This window comes from Condylura cristata, unplaced genomic scaffold (assembly GCF_000260355.1).
Source record: "Condylura cristata isolate star-nosed mole 26May11 unplaced genomic scaffold, ConCri1.0 scaffold00003, whole genome shotgun sequence".
In the NCBI taxonomy this organism is placed as follows: Eukaryota; Metazoa; Chordata; class Mammalia; order Eulipotyphla; family Talpidae; genus Condylura; species Condylura cristata.
Window position 1 is genome coordinate 70,617,804 of NW_004567104.1, and position 25,250 is coordinate 70,643,053.

At 40.1% G+C, this 25,250-nt stretch overlaps 1 protein-coding gene across 1 annotated transcript; it reads right to left on the reverse strand.

Moving 5' to 3' along the window:
* Positions 1–11,752: 11,752 nt before the first annotated feature.
* On the reverse strand, positions 11,753–12,379 carry LOC101622791 (keratin-associated protein 27-1). The gene has a single exon (XM_004675496.1). The coding sequence runs from the start codon at positions 12,377–12,379 to the stop codon at positions 11,753–11,755; it is 627 nt and encodes a 208-aa protein (XP_004675553.1).
* Between the last annotated feature and the right edge of the window lie 12,871 nt (positions 12,380–25,250).

Here is a 25,250-nt window from a genome sequence, read left to right on the forward strand (position 1 = left end):
AAAGTCTCATTTACATCACTGGCTTTCTTTATTGTCTTAAATAACATTCCAAAAAGCTTCTGCTTACTCATATCCTATGTATTCATTACAACTCAAAAAAGACTAGAAGCAACAAGTACTGGCAAAGGTGTTAAAAAAAAGGAAACACCACACACTGTTGGTGGGAATGTGTTAAAAATGGATCTACCATATGACCCAGAAATTTGACTCTTACATATGTGCCCAAGGAATAATAAAACAATTATGTGAAGGGTGATATTTAGGCCTGTATTCTTTGCAGCACTGTGGGCATTAGACCAGCTATGGAAACAATCTAAGTGCCCAACAACAGATCAGTGAGTACATCCACCTGAGTGTAATGCTACCCAGCTGGGGAAAAAGAGATGAAATCTTGCCATGTGTATCAAAACAAATGGAACTGGAGGGAATTATGTTAGTTGAAGTAAGTAAGTTAGAAAGAGAAAGACAAATACCAGATGATTTCACTCATCTATGGAACACAGAGAATGGAAACAAGGAAACTGACTAACCAAACCACAGAAATCTGACTGTAGAATTGAGGCTTCTAGAAGGGAGTGATAGAGATGAAAGCAGAGAGGAAAGGCAACGTGGACTACTGAGGAAGAGTATGGGTGCCTTGGCGGTGGTTCCATGGGATAACATATACCTGAGGAAATGTGAACGGATACCTGTAAGTGATATTCAGTGCTGGAAGACAGTGGGATCTGTATAAAAACAAACTAACAAATGTAATCACTGCCAGAAAGTCTTCCTTTCTGTCCCAATGGAAGTAATTTATGTTCCCTCTGAATTCATTTTTACTTTAAATATCACCTATTATGCTGACAATTTCATACATCATATTTTATTTAATTTACATAGTTTTGCTTCCCAGTAATAACTGTACTGAAGATATTATGGTCTCATTTATATTTGTATTGCTAAAATTACCCAAAATAATATGTTTTGTTTACAAGTAGTTATATAACAATGAATGAAAATGTCGTAGTCAGTGTTTCTAGTCAATGGTCATTAAGTCAATTTAATATACACTTGATACCTTTCATTTTTTTTCTTATTGTAAATGTTTCACATATCAGATTGAAGAGCTTTGTGTAAATTAATGCACATGATATTAATTGAAGAAAATTAAAGAGTGGTAGCATCTGTCTTAATTTAGATTATTCCTTCTGTGTGCTCATTTGGATGTACACTCGTGTCTTCAAAACATTTGGCCCTTAGTTTAAAAAATTAGGACAGATCGTTTTCTTTGGTTCTTTGATATTTCATAGCAAAAACAATTATTTGCTACAAACCCCCTACAAGAAAGGAGCCATAGGTTTATTATAATGTTTTTCACCAAAGTCTTGAACTTTCCCATAGAACACAGTTTAGCACCAGAGGAAGAATGCTCCAGATCACAGGAGATCCAGTTCTTTTTGCACATAAGGCAGGAAGCTTGCCAGGACTCTCTTTACGAGACAGTCGCTAGGCACGTGGGAACTTGCAGGAACCACTTTGCAGTAAGAAAGATCATTTTGTTGTGTGGAAGTTGTCTAGATTTTTAGTAGAACATAACCTCAAAATAACAGCATTATGACTTAGCAACAATTCAGTGTTTCTACTGAAATCAATAGGTGCTCTCTGGGAGTTTTTAGCCCTCATAAACCTTTATCCTGTCAGATAGAATAGCACTTAGAGTCAGATGAAGACGTTGAGTTGCCTAAAACACTTGCTTCCTCTGAAGCATTATTTTATAATACTTCATAAAAATAGAAAATCACTCTTCTTCAGTTGAGAGACTGACATTTAAGTATTTAAATCTTTACCCCATTTCCTACTCAGGCCTTCCCAAAAGTCTGATAGAACATCTGAAGGGGTTTCTTTGTATGAAAGTTTTCTCATAATATGTGAAGAAACTCCCATATTTGTCCTTGATTGATACAGCTAGAGATGGTCTTATTTTATATCCAAGCATGTTAATCAGGATTAAATACTCTAAAAGCTTAAAAGGTGATTGATATAAATAGTAGCTATTATGTTTTCCATGTTGGAAATAGGAAAAGGAGATCTGTTCAAATCTCATCCGTCTTATTTCAAAGAGCTCCTCTCCAGAGGAATGTAGTGTCGTTCAGAAAGAGTGGAAGATGTTTTCCTTTCTAAAATGTTTGTGAGTTAGAATATATAGCAATGTGCCTTTAACCTAAAAAAAAATCTTAAATCAGCAGCTACCTTATTAGAACATCAATAAAACCTTGGAGAACCTAATTTCATAATAAGCATTAACACCCTCATAATGCTCATCTAATATCTACTGTTTCAACATTAGACTGAGCATCAATGAACTGACTTTAGACTTAAAGGTCGTGCATAAAATTTAGGAAATGAATAAGTTAAAAGAGACTCGGGGTAAAGTGACAAAGAGAATTAGAGAATCTCTGTCAACTATTTTGCTTGTCACTTTCTTTTGATGCATTAACTTGGAAATCAGAAAGTCCAGATATCTGAGTCTGACCAGGCCTAATATGTAACCCAGAAATAGGTGTTTATTTGTTCCATGAGTTTAAAGCATTTTCAAGTAATAAAAAGATGAAGGGTGTGGTGAATGGGTTGGTTGTGCTAATTAGTTACAGAATTCTGCTATGGCTACTCTGGGTCACTTTGATCCATTCATCTATTCCTTTCTTCAGTAACAATCACGCACATTCTCACATGTCCCCAAGCAACAAAGATGGGAGGCTGACAGAGACAGAGCTTTCTGGAAAAGGAAGAAGGGGAGGGGGGCAATTGGAAGGTTGATTAGTAGAATCCGAGGGAAACCTATTGAAATCGAATGATGTGCTGACCAAATCGTGTGGTTAATGGAGCATGTTACTTTCTGTTAAAAAGGAGAAGTTGCTTGGGTGATTGAGGTCAATTCTTGGAAAGCAGGTTCAATACAACTGACTATACAGGCCTTGATTTGAACAAAAGGAACTCTTCCGTAATCTGCTCCTCAGTCAATTCCTCCACAGCACAAATACTTCTTGAGTGGTCAGAAGTTTCCATCACTTTGGATCCACAGTTACAAAGATGTGTACTCAAAAGAGAAAGTTCACTATTGTGATAAACAGTACCTAGTTGCACTATTAGAAATCCCACTGTTTTTCTTGGATGTGGATGTGAAGGAAATGTGGGAGCAGTTCAGTTATCTCTCCTGCACCCAGCCCTACCTGCAGCCCGACCACCTCAGAGCCATTAGAGTTGTCTCACAAAATCTTAGAGGTTTGTTGCTGAGTCTTGGGGTACATACTTTCCGGAAGCTTTGGGTCTCTTCTGGAAATTCCCCAGAGATGCGCAAATTCCTGAGAGACACCATGCATTATCAGTGCCTAGGATGGGTTTACAATACTGAAGAAGATGAAAATGACTCAGCATGGAACGAGACACTGAGAATGTTAGATGCACCCTTACAGTTAACCCCACCTCCTTGAAAAAGTTATCTAGCCTTTATGTAGAAACTGGGTGGAAAAAAATAAAAAAAAAAAAAGACTTTACAATAAATAAATGTTCAAAGTAGGTGTACAGTCCTGCTCTAAAAACTGTCTGCTATTCTGTGTCTCAAACCTGAGGTATCCAAGCTACAAATCTTGTGGATCCAGCTGGAAATCCCATACTATGACAGCTGAGTCAGGGGATTCCAAGGCTTATGTCAGTCATGATGGTGTTGCTGCCAGATGTCAGTCATGAGTACACTAAAAACAGTAGAAGATTGTTTGCACCTTAGCATGTGGTTTATTGCTAAATAAAACCAAAAACTAAAAGAAAAGCTGCCTGTTCTCTTTCTCTCAGTCCATCTTTCTCCATTATTGATGATCTGTTCCTCTTTTTCCTTCTATCCTGACATTAACCATATAGAGAAGAAACATAATTCAGGGTAGGGCTAATATTTTCTCTTTCACCAAGGGAAACCAGGGCAATCTGAATCTATTTAACTCTGCTTGGAACTTTGGGGAAAAGAAGCCTTCAAGCTTTTCTAGGCCTTTGGCTACAGGTGCCTAAGTTGCCTTTCTGTCTAAGCCAGAGGGAGCACATTGCTTGGATTTGACTGATGAGGTAGAAGACATCAAAGCAGGGTGGAGATCATGTTAGCTATGGGTGGGCTTCTCTGGTCAAGTCACTGTGTTTTGTTGTTGGATGTTACTGTGTCTGGACTTCCTTATTCCACAAATTCCAAGGAGATGCTCCTGACTGTGAAGAGTTGTATGTATATGAGACCTGATACCTGTGGGGCTCCTTTGAGTTACATGTCTTTTCAGCTCTGATTTTGCTCATTGGTGCCTTTAGCAAAGGAAGACAGCTATCACCCATTGAATGCTGTGTGGAGAGGTAGTTAGTAGCAATCTCACTTTAATACTGATTAAGACATATCAAGTAGATCTGATTGAGCCTTCTGTTGGTCAGACTAATAAGAGTAAGCAGTGGAGTAGGGTACTCAATGGAAAAATCACCAGAAGCTATGCATATAGAGACAAGGGTTGGTTGGTTACTGTGGGTGTGTGTGTGTGTGTGTGTGTTGGGGTGGTTGTATATGTGTTGGGAAAGGAAGTGGGCGAAGGCCTCAGAAGTCTCTTGAATTTTTGCATGCCTTTACAGCACTCACTGTTCCTTCTGATCCAATTTTTTTTTTTTTTTGGTCAAACAAATAGCCTTGGTTAATAGATACAGCACCTCTCTTCCTGGGGCAAAAACACTTGCTGTCATGATTATGCCTATCATTATGGCAGCCTGGGCTCTGAGTTCTACTTCTGCAAAGCAATTTACTGCACAATACCGGTGTCATCTCACCCTACCTCTGTTGTCCTATGTGAACTGAGGCTCAGAGTATTGCTGCAAATGTTAATACTGCGACTTTTGCTATTGCCATGAATAAGCAGATTTTTGTTTCTGATATGGGTGTGCCAGGTCTCTTCCCACATCCATGAAGCCATGACAGGCTAGCCTGTTAGCTTGTAAATATGGTAAAATCTCAGACCTGTCATGACCTTCATTGCTTCTTGCAGAGTTCCATTTTCTAGCTGAAATTGTGGCATTGCAATGTCATAACTAACTTGATTTGTTTTAGCAATCATTTAATGACAGGGATTTTAGGAGAAATATGATTACTATAATAATAATATTAAAATGATGCTGACAAATTTATCTTGCATTAACTAGTACAGATGAATCAAAATTATTAGATAAACAACTTGATATTATATTGAAAACATATATTTAAGACTTAAAGGCATTAAAAGAAGAAAGCTGACAAAGAAAAGGAATAAATGTGAACCATGACTTAATTAATAATCTTGAGACTGAATAGCAAAGCAAAAGTTGAGGGTGCCATATTTTTTTTTTAAAAGGTTTTTTTATGTTTGCATACAGAGCCGGGGTATAGGCCAGAGGCACAGGGGCGGTGAGAGGATTCATCAGAGACAGAGTGAGGAGCAGATCAGGCTGACTGATGAAATACATTGCTGAGGGGAGCAGTGGGCGGGTCAGGAGAGGTCTGCCATGCCATGTGGGTCACCTTCAGGGTCAGGATCAAACTCATGCTGAAGTGACTTTAACTTCTTGGTGCTGTGCTTTAACCTGCTGCACCACCAGGGAGGGCCCACCAGATTTTTTTTAAAAAACAACCAGCCCAGAACAAAGCTTTAAAATAGAATGCCAACTAAGTTAGATAAGAGTGTCTTGGCACTTTAGTTAGGAATCTGTATCTCTGAAGGATTGCGCAAAACACCTCTAGTTATAATATGGGAATTGAGAACAACAACTCTTGAATATGTAGCTTGTCAACAGAAAAAGATATTTCACCAGGGACCAGCAGCTGCTCAACCTCAGCCAAGGAGGACTCCCAAGACAGCCCACAGAGAGCAGCCGTGGTGAATTCTGGGAAATCAATACTGGCCATGAAATCCAGAATTTTGAGCACAGAGTGCTGGGTGGTGGGAATGAAAATCTTCAGAGGATAAACGCAGGCTCTGGAGCCAATGCCAGCAGAGATCCAGAGGGAGTGGTTTCAGCAGAATGGGGTGCAGCCATGGTGGTTGGCAGGTGGTGGTTCCCCTGTGGCTTCCTGGCAATCCTTCAAGAGCTGTGTTCTGTTGTGGCTGCTACTACTAAAGCAAAGGGCACCTCTGAGGCTCACTGGGAGGAAGGAGTTATTAGAGGAGATTACAAAAACATGGCAATAACCGCTGAGGGAGTGACAGCTGTAGTTTTTAGTTGAGCAATCATTGAAAGACAAGATGACCTTAGAGTAGATTTCTAAGTCCCTGCACTTCCTGCCATTTTCCCTCCTGTGCTAGTTGTTAGTAATGAGTAAGAGCATCCAGCTTAAGTTTTATTCTGACTCACTGTTTCAAAAATGGTAATAAATGTAGCTTAGTTATTTAGATGTCAGGGAAAATGTTTCCTTACAATCATAGAAAGTAGCCACTGACATCTGAAATAAGGAAACTATGGTCTTAGCTACCATTCGACAAACTGGGCCTTTAGAAAAACAACATTCCAACCTTCCTGATAAGAGATTGGAAATTCTGGAGACAGATTAATGTTTATTACAGCTGCAGATAGGCCACATTTATAATCTAATAAAAAAAATTTATGTGTTATGTGTCGCCTGTAATGTACATATAGGGCTCATTAAAAATTATAGCACTTAAGTGCATTTAAAGGTTTTTAAGGAAACATCTCATGAGAGACACTGGGGATACAGACAATAGATCACCAGTACAAGAGTTCACAAGGCTTGAGTTCTAGCTCTGCCTCATCTTGAGTAAGTCATGGAAACTCAGCAAATGTTTGCTTAATTATATGAGTGAGGTGTACTAAACATCTCTTCTAAATGTAAAAATAATTATGATTCTATGACCATATAGCGTTGTTGACATGAGGATGCATTAAGGTCTGTGCCAATGGGTCAATTGGTCTTTAGAGTAAAGACCACTAGCATTTTCCTTCCCTAACTGTTGGAGGTAAGGCACAGACTTACCTCTTGCATCGTTCAGAACCAAACAGTTTGTGTGGGATTTGTCCTCCAGAGAAACTTTCAAGGTGCCAGGGTGTAGCTTATTGTTTTTTGATTGTGTAGCATTCCATCTGTAGCCTGAGGGTCCCAAAGAACTGGCCCTATGTTAGAAGCTCCTCCAGGGCCTTCTCAAAATCAATGCCTTGATCGTTAAAGTCACTCACTGCAGGAAATTAAAGCAGACTCTTGGGGCCCTGACTACACAGCTGCAGCCCCAGGGAGGTTGGAAACTGGGAGCACTTTCAACAGCCTGCTGAACAAATATAGACCTGCAAAATGAAAGAGCTGCTCTGATGGCTGTTTTTGTGTCCTTAACAAATTTTCTGAGAAATAGCTTTCTCAGTGGCAATGCATGCTCTCATATAGTTAGTTCTCTTATGATCATTGCAAATTTTACCATGATTTATGATAAATCTGATCATTAAATACATAAAAAATCACTAAATAAATGTATAACATGTGCCTATCAAGAAAGCTGAGATGTAAAATTTATTTCTTTCACAGTCTAATTTAGGCTGAGTTTAATTTAATAAAATATGAAGTTTTAGAAGAAAGCTCTTTGTGCTTGAGAATTTCAACTTGAATTATGAAATTGGTTTCCCAACATAGAGAGCGTCCCAGGAATTGTAGATCTTTCCATGGGGGCCCAAGAACAGGTAATGATCCTACTGTAGAAGCTGGTAGGTTTACAGTAAAGAAGATTTATGTTCTGCACTTGCAATTTAACTAAGCAGTCTATGGCAGCCCATGAAGCAACATTGACAAGGCAGCGTGTTGCAAGTGAATTACTAGTCTCACTCTCTCCTTTGATTTTCAGTCTTTTCTAATTATCTTGGTCAACTCATAGTTACTGAATTCCTACAGAGGCACTGGCGTGGACTTGCAGTATACCATGTTGAGGAATGGAAGAACACCAGTCGACAGAACCACCTTCAGTGTTTACCCTGAGATGTCTTTACTCTTTTGTCTGGATGCACCCACAAGAGTTTGGCCTTTGGGACACAAGTCACAACACTCTTTGGATCTTATTAATGTATTTGTTTCTCTAAAGTCAGAGAAATCTACACAAAAATTCAGGTAAATGTCTCCATACTATGTAATCACAAAAACATGTTTGTAAATTCAAATGTTAACTTTTGGATGTTTATTCTATGTGTACTTAACTGTCAAAGGTGTGTTGAATTTCTAATCAAAGCGATAATTCTGATTGCAATAGTAGTTGTGACTAATCAGTTGTCTAAAGAAGTGTAATGGTCTTGCTTTGTGTTGTGTTTTCCTTTGTTAACTGATGTTCTACAATCATCATCATTTCCATTTGGGTCCCAGAATATGGAACAATTCTGGCCGTGAAACAATTATAGGGTGGTCTAGGGATTATAGAAATCATAAAAAGAACTAGAGAAGGATATTCTGTTTTCAAGAATGGTGTCAATGAACCTGATGCAACTTTAAACAAAATCCTGTCTTTACATACCATTATTACTTGCCACAAGCCCAAAGTATTATTTTCTTAAGTATTTTTTATTGAGGTAGGATGGTCTTATATCATGAAACTTAAAAGTTGCAGGCACGTATTGCTAAAAGTCACACATGTATATATACTACATTAAGTTGATCAGTAAAAGCCCAATACTACCCTTCACCATATTTATAAATAAACCCTGTTACTGCCATATTTACAATTGAATCTCCCTCCTACCCTTTATCTCTGACAACCACTAATTGGTCTTATAGATTAAAGGTTTTTTGTTTGTTTGTTTATGTAGTTAATTTGTTTATATGATTCCATTGATATGTGGTATATAGATAGATAAAACAAAACTTTCAAAAAGATTATTATTTAACAAAAAAGAGGCAGATAAAAAGGACATGAAAAACAGAAATCATTTGCAGGATTAGTAAGAACTTTAAGACAATAAAGTTTATATTGCGAAGAATCTGACCCCATATATGAGCCCCTCACTGGCACCTTGTGTCTTTCATGTTTATATTATTTGAAGTTAATGCTCTTTCCTAAGATATTGAAAAAAGTATTATATGTACACACTCCAATGAAAGCTGCTTAACTCACTTCTAACATTTATTCCTAGGTTATAAATAAGCTACCTAATCAACTAAATTAGTTCTCTGATTGTCTTCTCCAAAGTTCACAAGAAAACAAACAAAACATGTTTATTTGCAAAGACCCTCCATATTGCATGGAGAATTTCCTCACAGTTGAGCTGTTTTAGTAGCGAGAAGTCAAATGGAATCCGGTTGGTAGCGTCACCTTCAAACTGGGTCAATCACTCATACTCAGAAAGCCACACTCTGAACTATGAGGTTGTTCCTCAAAGAACTGTTTTATTAGTCAGTGGTGCCACATCTGGAGGACAGCAGAGTCAGCTGTCAGGAGAAGCTGCCTCCCCAAGCAGCAAGATTACATAGGACAGAAGGAAATGGAGCTTGGGAAGGTGCAAGAGAGGGCATTTTCTTCATTCTCAGGTCTGGGGGTGGGGTGCCAGGCAGTCTAGAGATTGTCAATGGTGGGACTATTGATAACATAAAATACCCTGGGTTATTCCTCCTGCTCTGATGTTACCAGCATCCTTGAAAGGCACAGAAGAATTTCATTAAACATTAGGCAACTCATTAATCACCATGGCCTGGGAAAGGTAGTCCAGGGCTCTAAGTGGTTTCTAAGGCAGGGGACATGTTCCTAGTTCCCACCTATAATGCACTTTAGGATTTACAGATCAAGCTTGTAAGTGTCACTCACTGGATTCAAATTCTGGATTTCCCGTTTACTGCCTATAATATCCTGAGCAAACTCTTTAATGTATCATCATTCTCCCTGAAGAAAATGGGAATTAAAATATCCTACTATCAAACTGGGTGGTTTGCATGTGAAATGACAAAGTATATAAATAGTGCTTGATAAATAATTAGAGCTAAATTTAAAAGAATAATTGTATGGCTCTTGCCATAATAGTACATAGGCAACAAATTGTTCTCAAATTTGCTGTGCTTGACTTCTAAGAGAAAAATCACACAGTCCCGTGATCCACATACCGAAGAGTCAAGGGTAAGTAACAGTATTGCACAAATCCCCCCAAGAGTATTTCTGGTCATGCCAGGAGAAATCCCTCCATTTATGGACATTGCTTTGCACCATTGATCTGCTGAGTCATTTCTACAGTCACTGAGAGCACTATGTAGACTTTTTGGGACAAGTTCCATATTTCCTTTCCCCTTTGTGTCTTTAATGAAGAGAATCTTTCAATCTGTGTTCTGACGTTAAAGCTAGTCTAGCAAATTCGTGAGATCAAGGCTGAGGCTAAGGAGAAAATATCAAATGAGGTCTCTTGTCTATATTGACACAGACAGTCCAAAAAGCGCTTAAGGGTGTGATGTCACGTAGTTGTTAATAATTGTCCCTTCCTGGTGCTAAATTGCGCTGAACAGGTTTTATATACAAGATAGTGTGCTGAACACTTACAATTGATCAACCTTTTAAGTCTCACAGTGGCTCTGTCTTTCCTTTCTTAATTTTGATGTTGAAGAAACTGAAGTAGAAAGTGGCTGAGTAACTTGCATGCAGCTGGGATTCAAGCAGTCTCCTCTCCACATAGCAAGGAGCCAGACTCAAGCAGAGATGGCTTCAGACCTACCCTTTTACCCACTCAGTACCTTAAGCCCTGAAAAATACTTCAGGATAGCCATGCCACTGGAACAAAATTAATGAATCTTCCCCCATTCTAACTCCATGGTTTTGTTTTTTGTTACCTGCATGTTGAGCTAGCTTCCCTGCTTTGACTACCACAAATATGTCTTTTTATTCTGGTTTGAATAATCCAGAGGATAGCAATGACACATGTTTTTCATCTTCCTTCCCTGCCAAACATTTTTGTCCAGTGGGGGAGGGGGTGGAGAATATCCTATAGAGCCCATAAAATATTAAATAAAAACAATGTGCAACAAGTTTATAATTAAGTGAAGTAAATTTATTTAATACAAAGGACATTTCCCAGGTTCATAAAAGATTTGAGAAATAACAAAAAAGGAAAAGGAAAAACAGAAATGTTAACATGTACACCTCCCATTAAAAGATTTGGTTACCATGTGGTTTTGAAATTCATAGAGATGAAATCCCAAATTACCAAACTAAACAAAGAATGGGTTCAATTCAGTAGTTAGCTTGAAGATTCGTGTGGTATATGCAGGATAAAATAGCAGATGGGCAGTAACCAATCACAGATTCCAATGTGGCTCATTAATCAGTTGCATGAACAACCTCTGATAGAGCAGAATTCATGGACCTAAGTGGGTTTTCTGATATTACTATTACATTAGTTTAGAGATTAGCTCCCAATGTTAAGAGTTTCTTTTGATAATAACCAGCAGTAACGAAATTGCTGACTTTTTAAGTGCTCATTTTAGTCTCTGGTTGCAGCTCTTACTGATTGCTAACAAACAGGGTTTTCGTGACTTAAAATCATTGACATACTTTCCAGTATCCATTTATCACTAGAAAGGCCCCAAACAACAACAGAATGTCTTTTCTCTGGAAGTAGAAGACATGTTCATCCACTCACAATAATAGCATGTACCATCATTTGTATTTACAGAAATAAAAGGCCTTCAAGAGCTCAGAAATCAATTCACCCCAATTAGAAGACATCACCTCCCCGGCACTTTCTACACATTTCTATTAGGCAATTACAAACCACCAGTGACACAGCAAGACTTCTGGTAAGTGCTAGAAGATTCCAGGAGTCGTGATCCTGGCGCCCCTCGGACCAGCGGCCTGCAGGAGCTGGATGTAGAGCTCTGGGATTGGCACTTGGTAGACTCACATTCCATTGACTGGTAGCTCTCTGACATGTGCGTCTTGGAAGGCCCGCCCTTGGCCATGGAGATCAGAGGTTGGCAGCTCTGGCCCGCAAATCCCCGCGGTGGGCAGCTTCCTGACTGGTAAGACTGAGAAATGCTCTCCAGCACTTCTACGGAATTTCCCGACTGGCGAGTTGTTCTTTCACAGGACATGGAGCTGCAACCAGATCCCTGAGCAGCTGTGGGGCGGCAGGCACTTTGCAAACGGCGGCCCTCTGTGCACAGGTCCCGTCCACTGTTGCTCATCTGGCAGCTGCTGGTTTCACCACAGGTTCCCTGAAAGTTGTCCAGGATCCAGGTTTTGCCATGGCAGCTGCTGGGTAGAAAAAGCCCATCTTCAAAACTCACAGGACTTGACTCCTGACCCACGCTGATGGCAGAGAGCGGAGCAGCATCGTAGACGCCCTTGAGCAAGTACCCGCGGCACGCTGGCATATTGGCAAAACCCGTCATTGAAGCCGCGCTTAAGGACCCAACCAGGTGTGAAGAGCAAATTATTTGCTAGGGAGATTATATACTGGGAAAACTGGGTGTTGGCTTCTCAGAACTCCTTTCTACCTCATCGCTTAAGCTAATTTGAAGGGTAACATCTCATTAGCACTTTGTTTCGTTATATATGAAGATGACGTCTTATTAACAAAGTAAGTCCCCATTTTGAATCTTCAAAATAGCTTTCATGGCAGCCCCAAAGCTGAGTCATCAGGGCGGCGTTTGTCAAATATGAGTCCCAACAGGCCACCCAAGCTAGCATTTTTTTTTTCTTTTTTTGCTTAGTCACCACGACTCTCCACGTTGATAAGTGAATAAGAAGAAACATGTCAAAGCAGCCCACTGAATACGACACTAGAGTTTTTAGAGATGTCATCTTGTCAGGATGTGGAAATATGTTACAGACTTTTAGGGCCAGAAGCAGACCCAAAGCTGACCACCCTTGTTCTCCTCAGATCCCAGGCTCTTCATTTGATCAGGGTGTGAGAAAAGGACTCCACACCCTTAGCAAGAAGAAGGAAGTTTATTTTTACCCAAATAACAAATGTGGATATGGTCCTTTAAATAGCTTTCACTTTAGCTAACATTCTGTTTCCTCATCCTATTGAAGGACAAGTCATTCTATTTAGAAGTCATTATGACAGATCTTCTTCAACTTACAGTGGGGTTCTAACCTCCTCTCCCCCCAAAAAAAAATCTTTGCAAACTGAAAATATACTGAGTTAAAAATGTAGACTGAGAGCTAAGGCAGCTGTATCATGAGACCACCCTATTCTGGTATCTGCTAAGAATACTGCTTTTCTACCTTTGTAAAGTCAAAACCACACCCATCAAACCATTGTAGTCAGAGGTCATCTGTATCTTCCTCACATGACCAATAGATTTTGACACATTCTCTGCTGTGATTTTATATATTTTACTGTGACATTATATGAAGACATGTTCACTTCCACATGTGCTTCTCAAAGGCTGTCTCTCATATATGCTTCTCATTTTTATTTGTTCTGTGTTCTGTGTTTTGTTGTTGACTATAGAGAGGTGATAAGATCTACCATTCATGACCTTAGCATGCTGAACTTGGGTTCCTATGCAGAGCATTTGCAAGCATAGCTTCTAGAACATACTCTACATTGACTTAGCTAAGCTTGTCATACTGTAACACCTATCCTGAGCTCAGCAAGCTGGGTTGCATTTCTTCCATGTAAGAAAGACAAAGAACATTCAGGCACTAATCACTGCTCTTAAAACACATCAAAACAAAACCAAAAACCTCCTAATTTGTGAAATACAGGGATATTAATTATTTCAAAGGATAATTGAAACATCCCACTTGACAGACTGTACACTCAAAACTGGAGTACAATATCTTTGCAACACACACATACACATTCTTATAATTTTGAGTGACCATTCTTGTACAAAGAAAGATCCCTTTATATCTTCTACCAGAACCTATCCCAACCCATTTAATTCTTAGGCCCCTTTGCATTTATTACTATTCAGAGGCGCTTCTACTGTGAATTATGATCGTATTGCTTGAAAGTATTAAATGGACTGAAATTGCCCTAAGAATAAGATCAGTCACCCTAAGCCTGGTCTACAGCACCTAGCAAGACCTGGCTGCTTCCAAGTTTTCTATCCCTAAATTGTGTCCTTTCTCTCTACCCAATGTGACCCATTCTTAAGAGTCTCTACTCAATTCCTCGACCTTGTCAAGTGTTTGTTGTCTCCGAAGTTTTCATACACATTTGCCTGCATGTTTTATCCATTCTCTGCCTGCTCCTGCTCTTGGTACAGCTATTTTCATCTTTTGTATCTCAGCTTTAGAGTTACCTTCTTACAGAGACTTTCGTTTGTCACCCTATTTGGGAAAAAAAAAAAAGATCCATCCATCCTCAAGGTCTATTTATTTATCCTACATGGGACTTATCTTATGGTGATTAGAATTGTTTCTTTACTGTTTCTTTACACTACGCTGTGACTTCCAGGGAGCCAAGAGGCACCTTGATGTCCTCACTCTCTCCTACAACACTGAGCATAGGCTAGCACATCACACAAGTCCCATAAATGCATTTTGAAAAATTAATGAACATAAAAGTGCTGAATAAAAATGTGTTAAATTGTAACCATATGTCAGAAAAGAGCACAGTTCTGAAACCTTGGCACACCTATGATTTCCAGGAATTGGCAAAGGTACAAAGCTTAGAAAAAAGAAATAAGCTGGCTTACCTTTCAGCTACCCCATTTTGAAAGCAGAACAAGATCATTAAGAACGCTGTTATTAGCATGGCACCAGCTGAGTCAATTATTCTAAAATAATGTTTGATTGTATGTAGACATATTTTAAAAAGCTTTTACCATGAAAAAGTCACCACTTTTCACTGTCAGCAGAGTCCCATTGCAAAATCTGAGCGGCTAAGGCAGGGCATTTTCTGGACAAGCATTCACGCAGTGGTGTCCAGCAGACAGCCTTCTTATTAACTTCACAACAGGTAGCAAGTTCGTGAACAGACGTGCAGTTTCAAATTTCCGAATGTCAGGTAGCTATATGAGCTTTTTCGTTCGTGAAAGAGGCCACTTCCTGAGTTCTTTTCTCTTTGAGATGAAGCATTAGCTCTTACACATTCTACTTACTGAAATGTTGAATAGGTGTTTTGGTGTACAATTTTGATTCAGTGAGTTAATACAGATTTTGGCTGGTGCTTGATTTATAGAGTTTCCTTTCCAATTATATGGAAATGTGGAGATGGAGACAGCTGGTCACCTAACCAATGTTTCCACGCAATCTGTTAAAAACAGAGTACTACCTTCGCAGGCCTTTGAGTAATGTTAATGGCGTCTTTGCCTCCTAGTATTCTTGAGAAATATGTAGAAAGTTACCCAATTGCTTAGAATGAGAATGACTCGATACTTTACTAGGAAATGGTTGAACAGCTCTCTGATTTGGTATTTCAAACGTAAACAAGATCATAGCTGCAGTGGCACCTCCTGACCACCAGAGGGTTAAAATATCAACATTTGCTTTGGAGAAACAAAAATAAGTGGTCCAAAGTCAGAGTGCCAGGATTTTTAGTCAACAGCCTCAATCACTTTGAGAATTTCCCTTACATTTCTATGCCTCAGTTTCTCAATTTTTAAATAAAAAATATGGTTGTGTTAATCATAATTTTTTTTTAAAGATTTATTTATTTATGCATGCAGAGCTGGGGTATAGGCCAGAGGCTCAGGGGTGGTGAGAGGCTCCACTAGAGACAGAGTGGGGAACAGAACAGGCAGATCTACGAAGTACACTGCTGAGGGGAGTAGTGGACGGGTCAGGAGAGGTCTGCTGCGCCATGTGGTCACCTCCGGGGCAGGCGGGAATTGAACTCATGCGGAAGTGGCTTTAGATTCTCAGTGCTGTGCTTTAACCGCTGCGCCACCAGGGAGGGCCACTCATAATTTTTTTACTGGTTAAATGAGACATACTTGAAGTACTAGATTGTTCGCCATATATTGAGCAATAAAAGAATAAAAGTAGTAGTCATTTCTGATCAGGATCTTAATGGAGACCAAGACACTTCTCAGGCAGCATTAACCTGAAATTGATATAAAATTATAAGGTAAAATAGACATAGATTTTTTTTTTGGAACTGGATATCATGTTGTTTGTGTCTATCAATGTTACATTCTGTTCTTTGATGGGTTGGATTGTCTATGTTATTTCACTATAGACTTAGTCATCCTGTCAACCATGTCAGGAACTTGACACTTGATAGTGATAAAGTTGAATTGTTATATAGATTTTATATTTGATATTATGAGTGTGATGAGCTTCTCATTACTTCAATTATTGTAAAGCATGAAGCTAAAAGTCGCCCTTAAGTAATACAAGTCAGCTTAGTTCTCCCAGAATTTTTCTCCTTTCTCTTTGCCTTAGTTTTATCTCATTAACCAAGCATAGGCCAAATGGCCCAAGTCACTTTAAATCTACTCTTTTTAAACCAAGAAGTCACTCATTTAGATAAAGCACAGAACAATGGAAATATTCTAGGCCGACAGTGAAGAAACCTGGCTTCTGGCCTGTGGGTAACATTAATTTACTGCATGAACATGGACAGGCCACTCTCTCTCTGAATATCTCATTAGATAATAAGTTTAGAAGAGACCATCTCTAAGATCCTTCTCAGCTGTCACATTCTATGACTTCCTATCAGAATCTTAGTGTCCTAGATTTGGAAAATAGATTAAATGGCATCTTGTCAAATTTACCTACTGGATAAAATCTGCACTTCCATTTCAGAAGTTTAATTTTTATTAAGTTTGGCTATGGAAATTTTAAGAGGACAAACCAGTGACTGAAGGTGGCAGGCTATTGGTAATCATGTATACTACTAGAAATCATAACTTTAAATAAAATTTTCTATTGTGTTTGAGAGTAACTGAAAATAAATAGAAAGTATGTTTTTTCTGGTCAATAACATACCCCAAGAGTGTGTGGAGGGGAATAACCAAATTCCTGTAGATATAACATTCTGTAAAATATGTCAAATACAAAATAATCCTTCTGAGGCTGTAATGTCTACAGAAAAAAAGTGTTTTAGATTATGGAGTACCGAAAATTAGGACATAATGACAATGATAATGTCCTGTGGATCAGTTGTCATCTTGTTTTGTTTCTGATGATAAATTATCTTATAATATAGTAATATGATTTGCCTATGACATCATTTCTTTCATTTTTTTTAAAGATTTATTTATTTATGCATACAGAGTTGGGATACAGGCCAAAGGTACAGGGGCAGTGAGAGGATTCACCAGAGACAGAGTGGGGAGCTGAACAGGCAGATTGATGAAGCACACAGCTGAAGAGAGCAGCGGGTGGGTCAGGAGAGGTCTGCCACGCCATGTGGGTCACCTCATGCGGAAGTGTCTTCAGCTTCTTAGTGCTGTGCTTTAACCCGCTGTGCCACCATGGAGGGCCCTGACATCATTTCTTATCTGAGTCTCTCTCTCTCTAATTAACTAATTAATTTTCTTACATAGTTGTTCATTTTTGAACATTTCATTTCTCCTCTCAGCTGTAGTCCCCACAGATCTCCCACCACCACAACCCCTCTGAACCATCACTACAGCCCCTTGTTGATCTAGTCTCGCAGTTATCTTGTTTCTTAGTATAATTCCTGGTAATTTACAATTCAATTATATCAGACTCTAGTTCAAACTGTCAAAAAGAAAAAACAAGTTGGAGAATTACATGGTGCCTGTATAGCTCTAATGATCAGTTATTGGTAAAAAGAATTATCCATTACATGGCAACCATCTGACCACTTACTACCATATTCCTCAACCCTTGTCTCATTGTTTCTTGGATATGAAGGTGTCATGGTTGATTATAGTGATTATGCACTTGATTTTGCTCCTTACCTCAGATGCACTTTGATCTACTAGTAAGGTGAAATTTGGAGAAATTCTTTTCTGCTTTTGTGTAGTTAAAAAATATATGAATATATTTTGCAGTTCTGCCATCTGTTCTGAAAATAAGCAGTTGTGAAAATAAGCCATTGAAATTGTTGGATCATTTTTGATAAGAATGGTGACCAAAGGGTTAATACTTTGATACTGATGACATCTAGCTTATTTTAATAGTTAAACCAGGAAAAATGAATGCATGTTATTAGCACCATCTACCCTGAAGACCTTTACCATCACTCCATTTCACTCATTTAATTAAACAAATGAATAAAAAGGTTAAATTAACTATTATTGAATATTTACAACTTGCCAGATTCTCTTAGATGTGATTCTGTTATGTTCATTGATGAGGTAACACAGATACATAAACACCAATTATAATGGTACTTATTAAACTAACTATTCTTGAAATTAAATATTAAACATTATGACTGTAATTATCAAAAATGTAATCATTTATACTGTTAGCATTGTGTAGGGAATGTTTAACAGAGACTGTGGAAAGAGAGAGAGAATGTGAGAGGAGAGGATTTTGAAGGATAAAAATTAAGACATTCCTAATGGAAATACTAGACTTCTAAGAATTCAGTTCTGCACAATGTGTTCAAAGAATGGAAGTAGCGGGCATTGTGGAGTCCATGTCTGTGGAGCTTATCTGTGTGGACATGGTGGGAGAGGGACTGGGGGGCAGAGGTGGGAAGCAGATGGTCTTGAACATTATATTAAAGCAGCTTGTTTTGGGGTTTAAAGCAATGTCTCACTTAGGGAAACATTTGCTACAGGCAACAGATATTATAATTCAAGTTTGGTTAAGTGACAAGAAGTTGTATTGGCTCCCAGAGTCCAGAAATAGAAAGATCTTTGCTCTGTTCCTTCACATTTCCCTTTGTTTTGCCCTCCGCCATATTGCAAATGTTCCAGTCAATTGCATTACACAAGATGGCTGCAGCGTCTCTGGATGTGAGGAGCAGAGGTTTCAAAAACCTCCACAGGAAGAACTTGATTGGAAGTAACTCTTCACGTATTTCTCAATGGTTGAAGTCAAATCACACACTCCATGTCACGCCAGTCATCTTTGGTAGGGATTTAGGATTTAGGTGTCCTTATAATGGCCAGATTCAATCCCCTAAACTGGAGACCAGCTGTATCCATTTAAAGGAATGAGACTCTGTAAAGAAAGAGGGTTACTCAAACAAAATCCAAGGTCTTTTTTCTTTTCTCTCTCTCTCTTTTTTTAAAGATTTACTTATTTATTTATTTATGCATACAAGAACTGGGGTACAAGCCAGAGGTGAGGAGAGGTCTGCTACTCCGTGTGGGTCACCTCTCTGGCTAGGGATCAAACATTCTGCAGTGGCTGGTAATAGCTTCTTCGTGATGCTAAGACTTAACCCCTTGTGCCACCAGGGAGGCCCACAAAATCCAGTTTTCATGGGGAGAAGAGAGGGGACGGAAACAATTGTGAAGGATTTAATGAACATTGGGTTACCTACACCTGACATATTTTGGTTCCACGTGTGAGTTTGGAACTATAGATGACTGCACTCCTCCAAACAAGAGAATTTGCTATGCTCTGGTTATCACACCCACATGCCCAAGGTACCAAGTGATGAAGCCCCCTCCCCCCAGTATAAATCCTCTTCTTATGATACTACTGCATTTCTGGGAGTTCTCAGGTTACTTCTGTGAGAACAGATGGTCGCTGGTAGCCAAACAAGATGGAGGGCCTTAAGCACATTATAAGAAATAACTTTTTTCGGCCCTCCCTGGTGGCGCAGTGGGTTAAAGCACAGCACTGAGAAGCTAAAGCCACTTCCACATGAGTTCGATTCCCGCCTGCCCCAGAGGCAGACCTCTCCTGACCCGCCCGCTGCTCCCCTCAGCAGTGTACTTCCTCAATCTCCCTGTTCTGCTCCCCACTCTGTCTCTGGTGAAGCCTCTCGCCACCCCTGAGCCTCTGGCCTGTACCCCATTTCTGTATGCACAAATAAATAAAAAAAATAAAAAATAAATAAATAACTTTTTTCATCATAATAAATTCATTACATGTATAATTGCATCCACAGTTAAGATGGGCCCTCCCTGGTAGTACAACAGGTTAAAGCACAGCATTGTGAGGTGATCTGCAGCCACTGCAGCATCAGTTCGATTCCCGGCCAGGGAGCTGACCCACATGGCACGGCCGCTCTCCTTACAAGCAGGCTGCTCCCCTCAGCAGTGTATTTCAGTCAATCTGCCTGTTCTGCTCCCATTCCATCTCTGGTGAATCTTTTCACCCCCCACACCTCTGGCCTGTACCCCAGTTCTCTATGCATAAATAAATCATTAAAAAAAAAGGTGATGGCTTCATGATACCAGTTATTGCAGTTAGAGAATATCATGACCACGAAATTCCATTATGACGCTAAGTCAACACAAGGGGTTCTTGAAAAGCATTTTGACAGTTTCTTCATCCAAAACAACCAGGCCAGTACTTGTGGAGGCATCATTTCTATTTCTGGAATCTACCTTCCTGGAATAGATCCATTAGTAAATTAACCTTTTAAGGGGTCCTGTTTAGGCAGAATATATGCACAGACGTATTTCAAATAATCCCCTGTCTAATCTCTGATTCTATCTGCCAAAAATTGTAGGAAAAATACTTTGTATGTTAATACAGAGAATCCTGCCAAGGGATTCTCCTTAGATTAAACAATTCCTTTAGAACCAAGAACAATAGGTTTGGAATTTCCAACAGTCATTTTTAAAAATATTTTTATTTATGTATACAGAACTGGGGGACAGGTCAGAGGTGCCGGGGCAGTGAGATGCTTCACCAGAGACAGAGTGGGGAGCAGAACAGGCAGATCGGTGGAGTACACTGCTGAGGGGAGCAGCAGGGAGACAGGAGAAGTCTGCTGCATCATGTGGGTCACCTGGGGTTGGCGTGGTGAACTCACACTGAAGTGGCCACAGCCAGCTTTCCAGTGCTGCCCTCTAAACAGCTGCAAAACCAGGGAGGGGCCCTTTAAAAAACACACACACACACACACACAGGATGATTTGTGATCTGAGTTAAGTTCAAGGAGTTTATTTTAAGGGAAAACAAAGATCTTTTGCTCCATTTTTAACTAGAGAAGTAACAGGAGAAATGGTAGAAAACAAGAGAAGGAAAGTGTTGATACACTGTGAGTTAAATGATTTCAATGTTAATAGGCATGTTCTTTAATTATCATTCATCTAGGTAGTAGAAAACAGACTGTAGCCAGATAATAGCTGAGGCTGGCTTTCAGGGAATGAACCCAGGGGCCAGTCCAGATCTCTTAACAAGATGACTTAGAGCAGAAGCTGAGTCTACAGGATGACTGGTAGCAAGAAGTTCAACAACTCATAGATGTCAAACAAGTTGAGGGGCAGAGTGGGGACCCATAGTCCAGGAAGGAAAGCCACAGACTCTCAGGGGTCTGAAGCCACTGCAGCCGCAAGCTAGTGAGGAGCAGCTTCTGGACCCACAGCTCAGCGACCTAGTGTAAGGCGTCTGGCAAGGACTGCAGAGCACGGAGGTCCTGGGGCGGGAGCAGGACGTCAGGCAGGGTCTGGACATCACGCAGGAGCTCCGGCAGCTGGAGGGCTCACAGCAGGTCTCCTGGCAGCCGCTGGAGAGAGAGGTGCCCAGCTGGTAGGTGCGGGGAGAGCAGAGGTCAGTGGTGTAGACCAGGTTGCTGGGGTAGGAAGAGCCACAGGAGGAGACTGGGTAGCTCACGTAGCCTCCCAGGGAGCGGGAGGAGAAGTTTCCAGAGCAGCTGCTGTGGGACATATTGACAGGAGATGTGAGTTCAGCTGAGTTACAGTGGGGAGATGCTCTGTTATCCTTCCCTTCCCCCAGCCGTGTTTATGTCTAATACCCTCACTATGCTGGGGTGGCACAGACCCTCCCCAGTCCTGTGCATGTCTGGTCATGCAAGTCACTAATTAACCTAGACTGTAATTATATCTGAACACATTCAAGCATTCTGAACTGCTGTTTATAATGGTTCATGTAAATGATTCTGCAGCTCTTTTTTTCTCAATACAAATGGTTTCCCTCCAAAGATTTGGCCAGGATGGGCCTCCCTGGTGGCCCCAGGGGTTAAATCTGAGCACTGTGAAGCTGTTGGCAGCCACTGCAACACGGGTTCGATCCCCAGCCAGGAAGCAAACCCTGTCTCACTTGCTGCGCCCCATCAGCAGTGCACTCAGTAGACCTATCTGCCTCTCCTGCTCTTCCCACTCTGCCTCTGGTGAATCCTCTCAGCCTTGCACCTCTGGCTGACACAGCTTTCATATGCATGAATAAATCTTTAAAAAAGTGATTTATGTACCTTGCAAGATAATGAATTACCTTCTCCTAGCTTGACTGTGGGGATTTTGAGTAAGGCTGTAAATTCTCACCCAGCAATGTGCTCAAACAGTATTGGCATCTCCCTCCAAAACATTTGCAGTTGTTTTGTTGAGTATTTATTATTGTAAAATGTTTAAAATTGTGGTGTCACTTCATTCTTGCTCAACAACTGTATGAGGTAGAAATTAGAACCAATTTAGCCACCCAGGTACATTTCTCTTCAAAATCGGCAGGAACCACAGTACTCAGTCCAGGAGATTGTCCTTCCTGCTCCCAGAATCACATGATCCCTGGCTAACCCAGTGGGGAGGAAAATGACTATTCAAGGCAATAACATTTGCCTTGACGATGTCTGTATTTTATGAATTTTATGAATTTATTTTACCTATTTTATGAATTATCCAAATACAACCACTGAGGCACTAAGGTCCTTACAGCATAAGGGTCAACACTTCATTGACCTGAGCACCTGTCAGGTATAATGAACTTGACTTTGGCTATCGGGGATAAGAAAGATTTTGAGAGGCTCTTTTTTTTTTTTTTTAAGATTTATTTATTTGTGCACACAGAACTGGGGTACAGGCCAGAGGCTCAGGGGCAGTGAAAGGCTTCACCAGAGACAGAGTGGGGAACAGAACAGGCAGATTGACGAAGTACACTGCTGAGCGGAGCAGCAGGGAGACAGGAGAGGTCTGTCACACCATGTGGTCACGTCCGGGGCAGGCGGGAATCGAACTCATGCGGAAGCGGCTCCAGATTCTCAGTGCTGTGCTTTAACCCTCTGCGCCACCAGGGAGGGCCTTGAGAGGCTCTTTTATTGCCTTGTTCTGTTTTTTGAGTTTTCAAAGTTACCATGAAGATTGTTGTCTCAAACTATCTTCTTTTTCTCCTCTCATTTAACTTGTCATCGTTAAGCAACTCAGGTTCCATCTAGCATGGAGTGATTGAATTATTTTTCCAAATAAAGCAGAGAATTCTTTGGCAAACACTCAGACTATCCGTGAGAATAATTGCTGAAAACTCATATACTTCAACTGAGTTGACTACCAATGAAATACATTTGCAAAAACTTGAATTTTAATAGTGTGCTAACCTTTGCCAACTCAGTTGGGAGTAAGGAATGAGACACCTTAGAGAGTGATTCATTTCACTTCCTGCTGCGCGTCTCTTTTGCTCATCATTCTAGAAAGACAAAGCGGCATAAAACCTAACTTCATATTAGGTAGTTAAAATTACCCCATCGCTACAAAAAATCAATAGTATATAGTAAAATCCCAGAATTAGAGATGTCTTTCTTTTTCAGTTGCTATAATATCCAATTCTGCCTTAAAGCATCTTTAGAAATTGGAAAGCAAAATCCTATTTATGTAATTTGATCTTCTCCACTTGTTTCACAGATGATTGTTTTTTCTAATCTCCTACAACATTTGCTTTTTCTGGCACCGATGGAAGAGTCCGCCTATAAATTTCCACCAAACTTATTTGCTCACTTCTCAAAATCTTTCTCATCCCTGTAAGCCAAAGTCGTGTTTGTTATACCAGTCAGGTGCTCATCTCAATGAAGTTTTGACCTTTATGCTGTAAGGATCTGAGGGTCTTCAAAGCTAATCTGCATGGTGAACGCTCACACACATCACACAACTTGGAGGACCTGCAAGCAGTGTATCCTGAGATGTCTCATGCAGAATAAATAAGATTTTAGTCATTTGAATTTACAAGAATACATTTGTAGGAAGAGTTAAGTACACAGTTTTTCAATAGCGCTAAAAGCCTTACTCTTCCTTGGCTTGGTACCCAGCACATTGAGGGTGCTAAAAATTATGTATAGGGCCTCTCAGGTTGCAATGGTTAAAGTCTCAGCATTGAGTTTGACCCAGGCCAGGGAGCTGACCCACATGGTGCAGCAGACTTCTCCTGTCTCGCCCACTGCTCCCCTCAGCAGAGTATTTCTGTGGATCCACCTCTTCTGTGCCCCACTATATCTCTGATAAATCCTCTCACCTCCCCTAACCCCCACACCTTTGGCCTATACCCCAGATGCTGTATGCATAAATAAATAAAATGAATATTTAAAAAAGATGGAATTAAATATATATATAATTACATGTCAACTATTTCAATTTCCTTTTTTCAATAACCATTCTATTTTCTATCTGGTTTAACTCTTCTTTATTGTTGCTCAATGCAATGAACATTTTTATTTTTGTGTGTATTTATTGTTAAAATGTCATCTTGATTGCAACTGAGATGGAAAAAGGCACAAAATGATGCAAAAATGAACTGTTATAATAAAAAAAAATACTTTAGTTTCTCCATCTGTAAATTAGGAATCAGCATACAACTACTCTATAATAGCTAAGAGCAGAGGTCTCCACACCACAACCCACAGGCTGGCCCACCCCAAGAATGGCTCATGAGGGGAGCAGCGGCCGGGTCAGGAGAGGTCAGCTGTGCCTTGTGGATCACCTCGGGGCACTACACCCTTGGCCCTGAGGCACGTTTGCTCTGTATGTCTAGGACACCATTTGCCTCATTTTCTAACTTTACCTAATTCTCTGCTGTCCTTTGTTAGGTTCCACAATTATGTTTCTTGTGTTAAGTCTCAACATAGTCTCTCTACGGAAGAGACACCTCCTCTTCCTGGATTAAACTACCATCCAAATTCTACTACTACTCTCTTTTTAATTCTAGGTCAAGATAATTAACTACTTACTTGTTGTTTCCATTTGGAGGTTTCATAGTGAATCAAACATTTTGTGTATGAAATTGAACTTTTGGGCCTCCCTGGTGGCTCAGCGGGTTAGGGCGCAGCACTGCAAGGAAGCCACAGCCGTTCAGTGAGAGTTTGATTCCCCAGCACAGAGGTGACCCACATAGCGTGGCAGACCTCACCTGACCCACCCGCTGCAACCATCAGCAGTGTACTTCATCTATCTGCCTATTCTGCTCCCCACTCTGTCTCTGGTGAATCCTCCCACCGCCCCTGCACCTCTGGCTTGTATCCCAGTCCTATATATATAA

Coding starts and splice junctions, on each gene's coding strand:
- LOC101622791 (XM_004675496.1), bottom strand. CDS start 12,379: ATGACGGGTTTTGCCAATATGCCAGCGTGCCGCGGGTACTTGCTCAAG.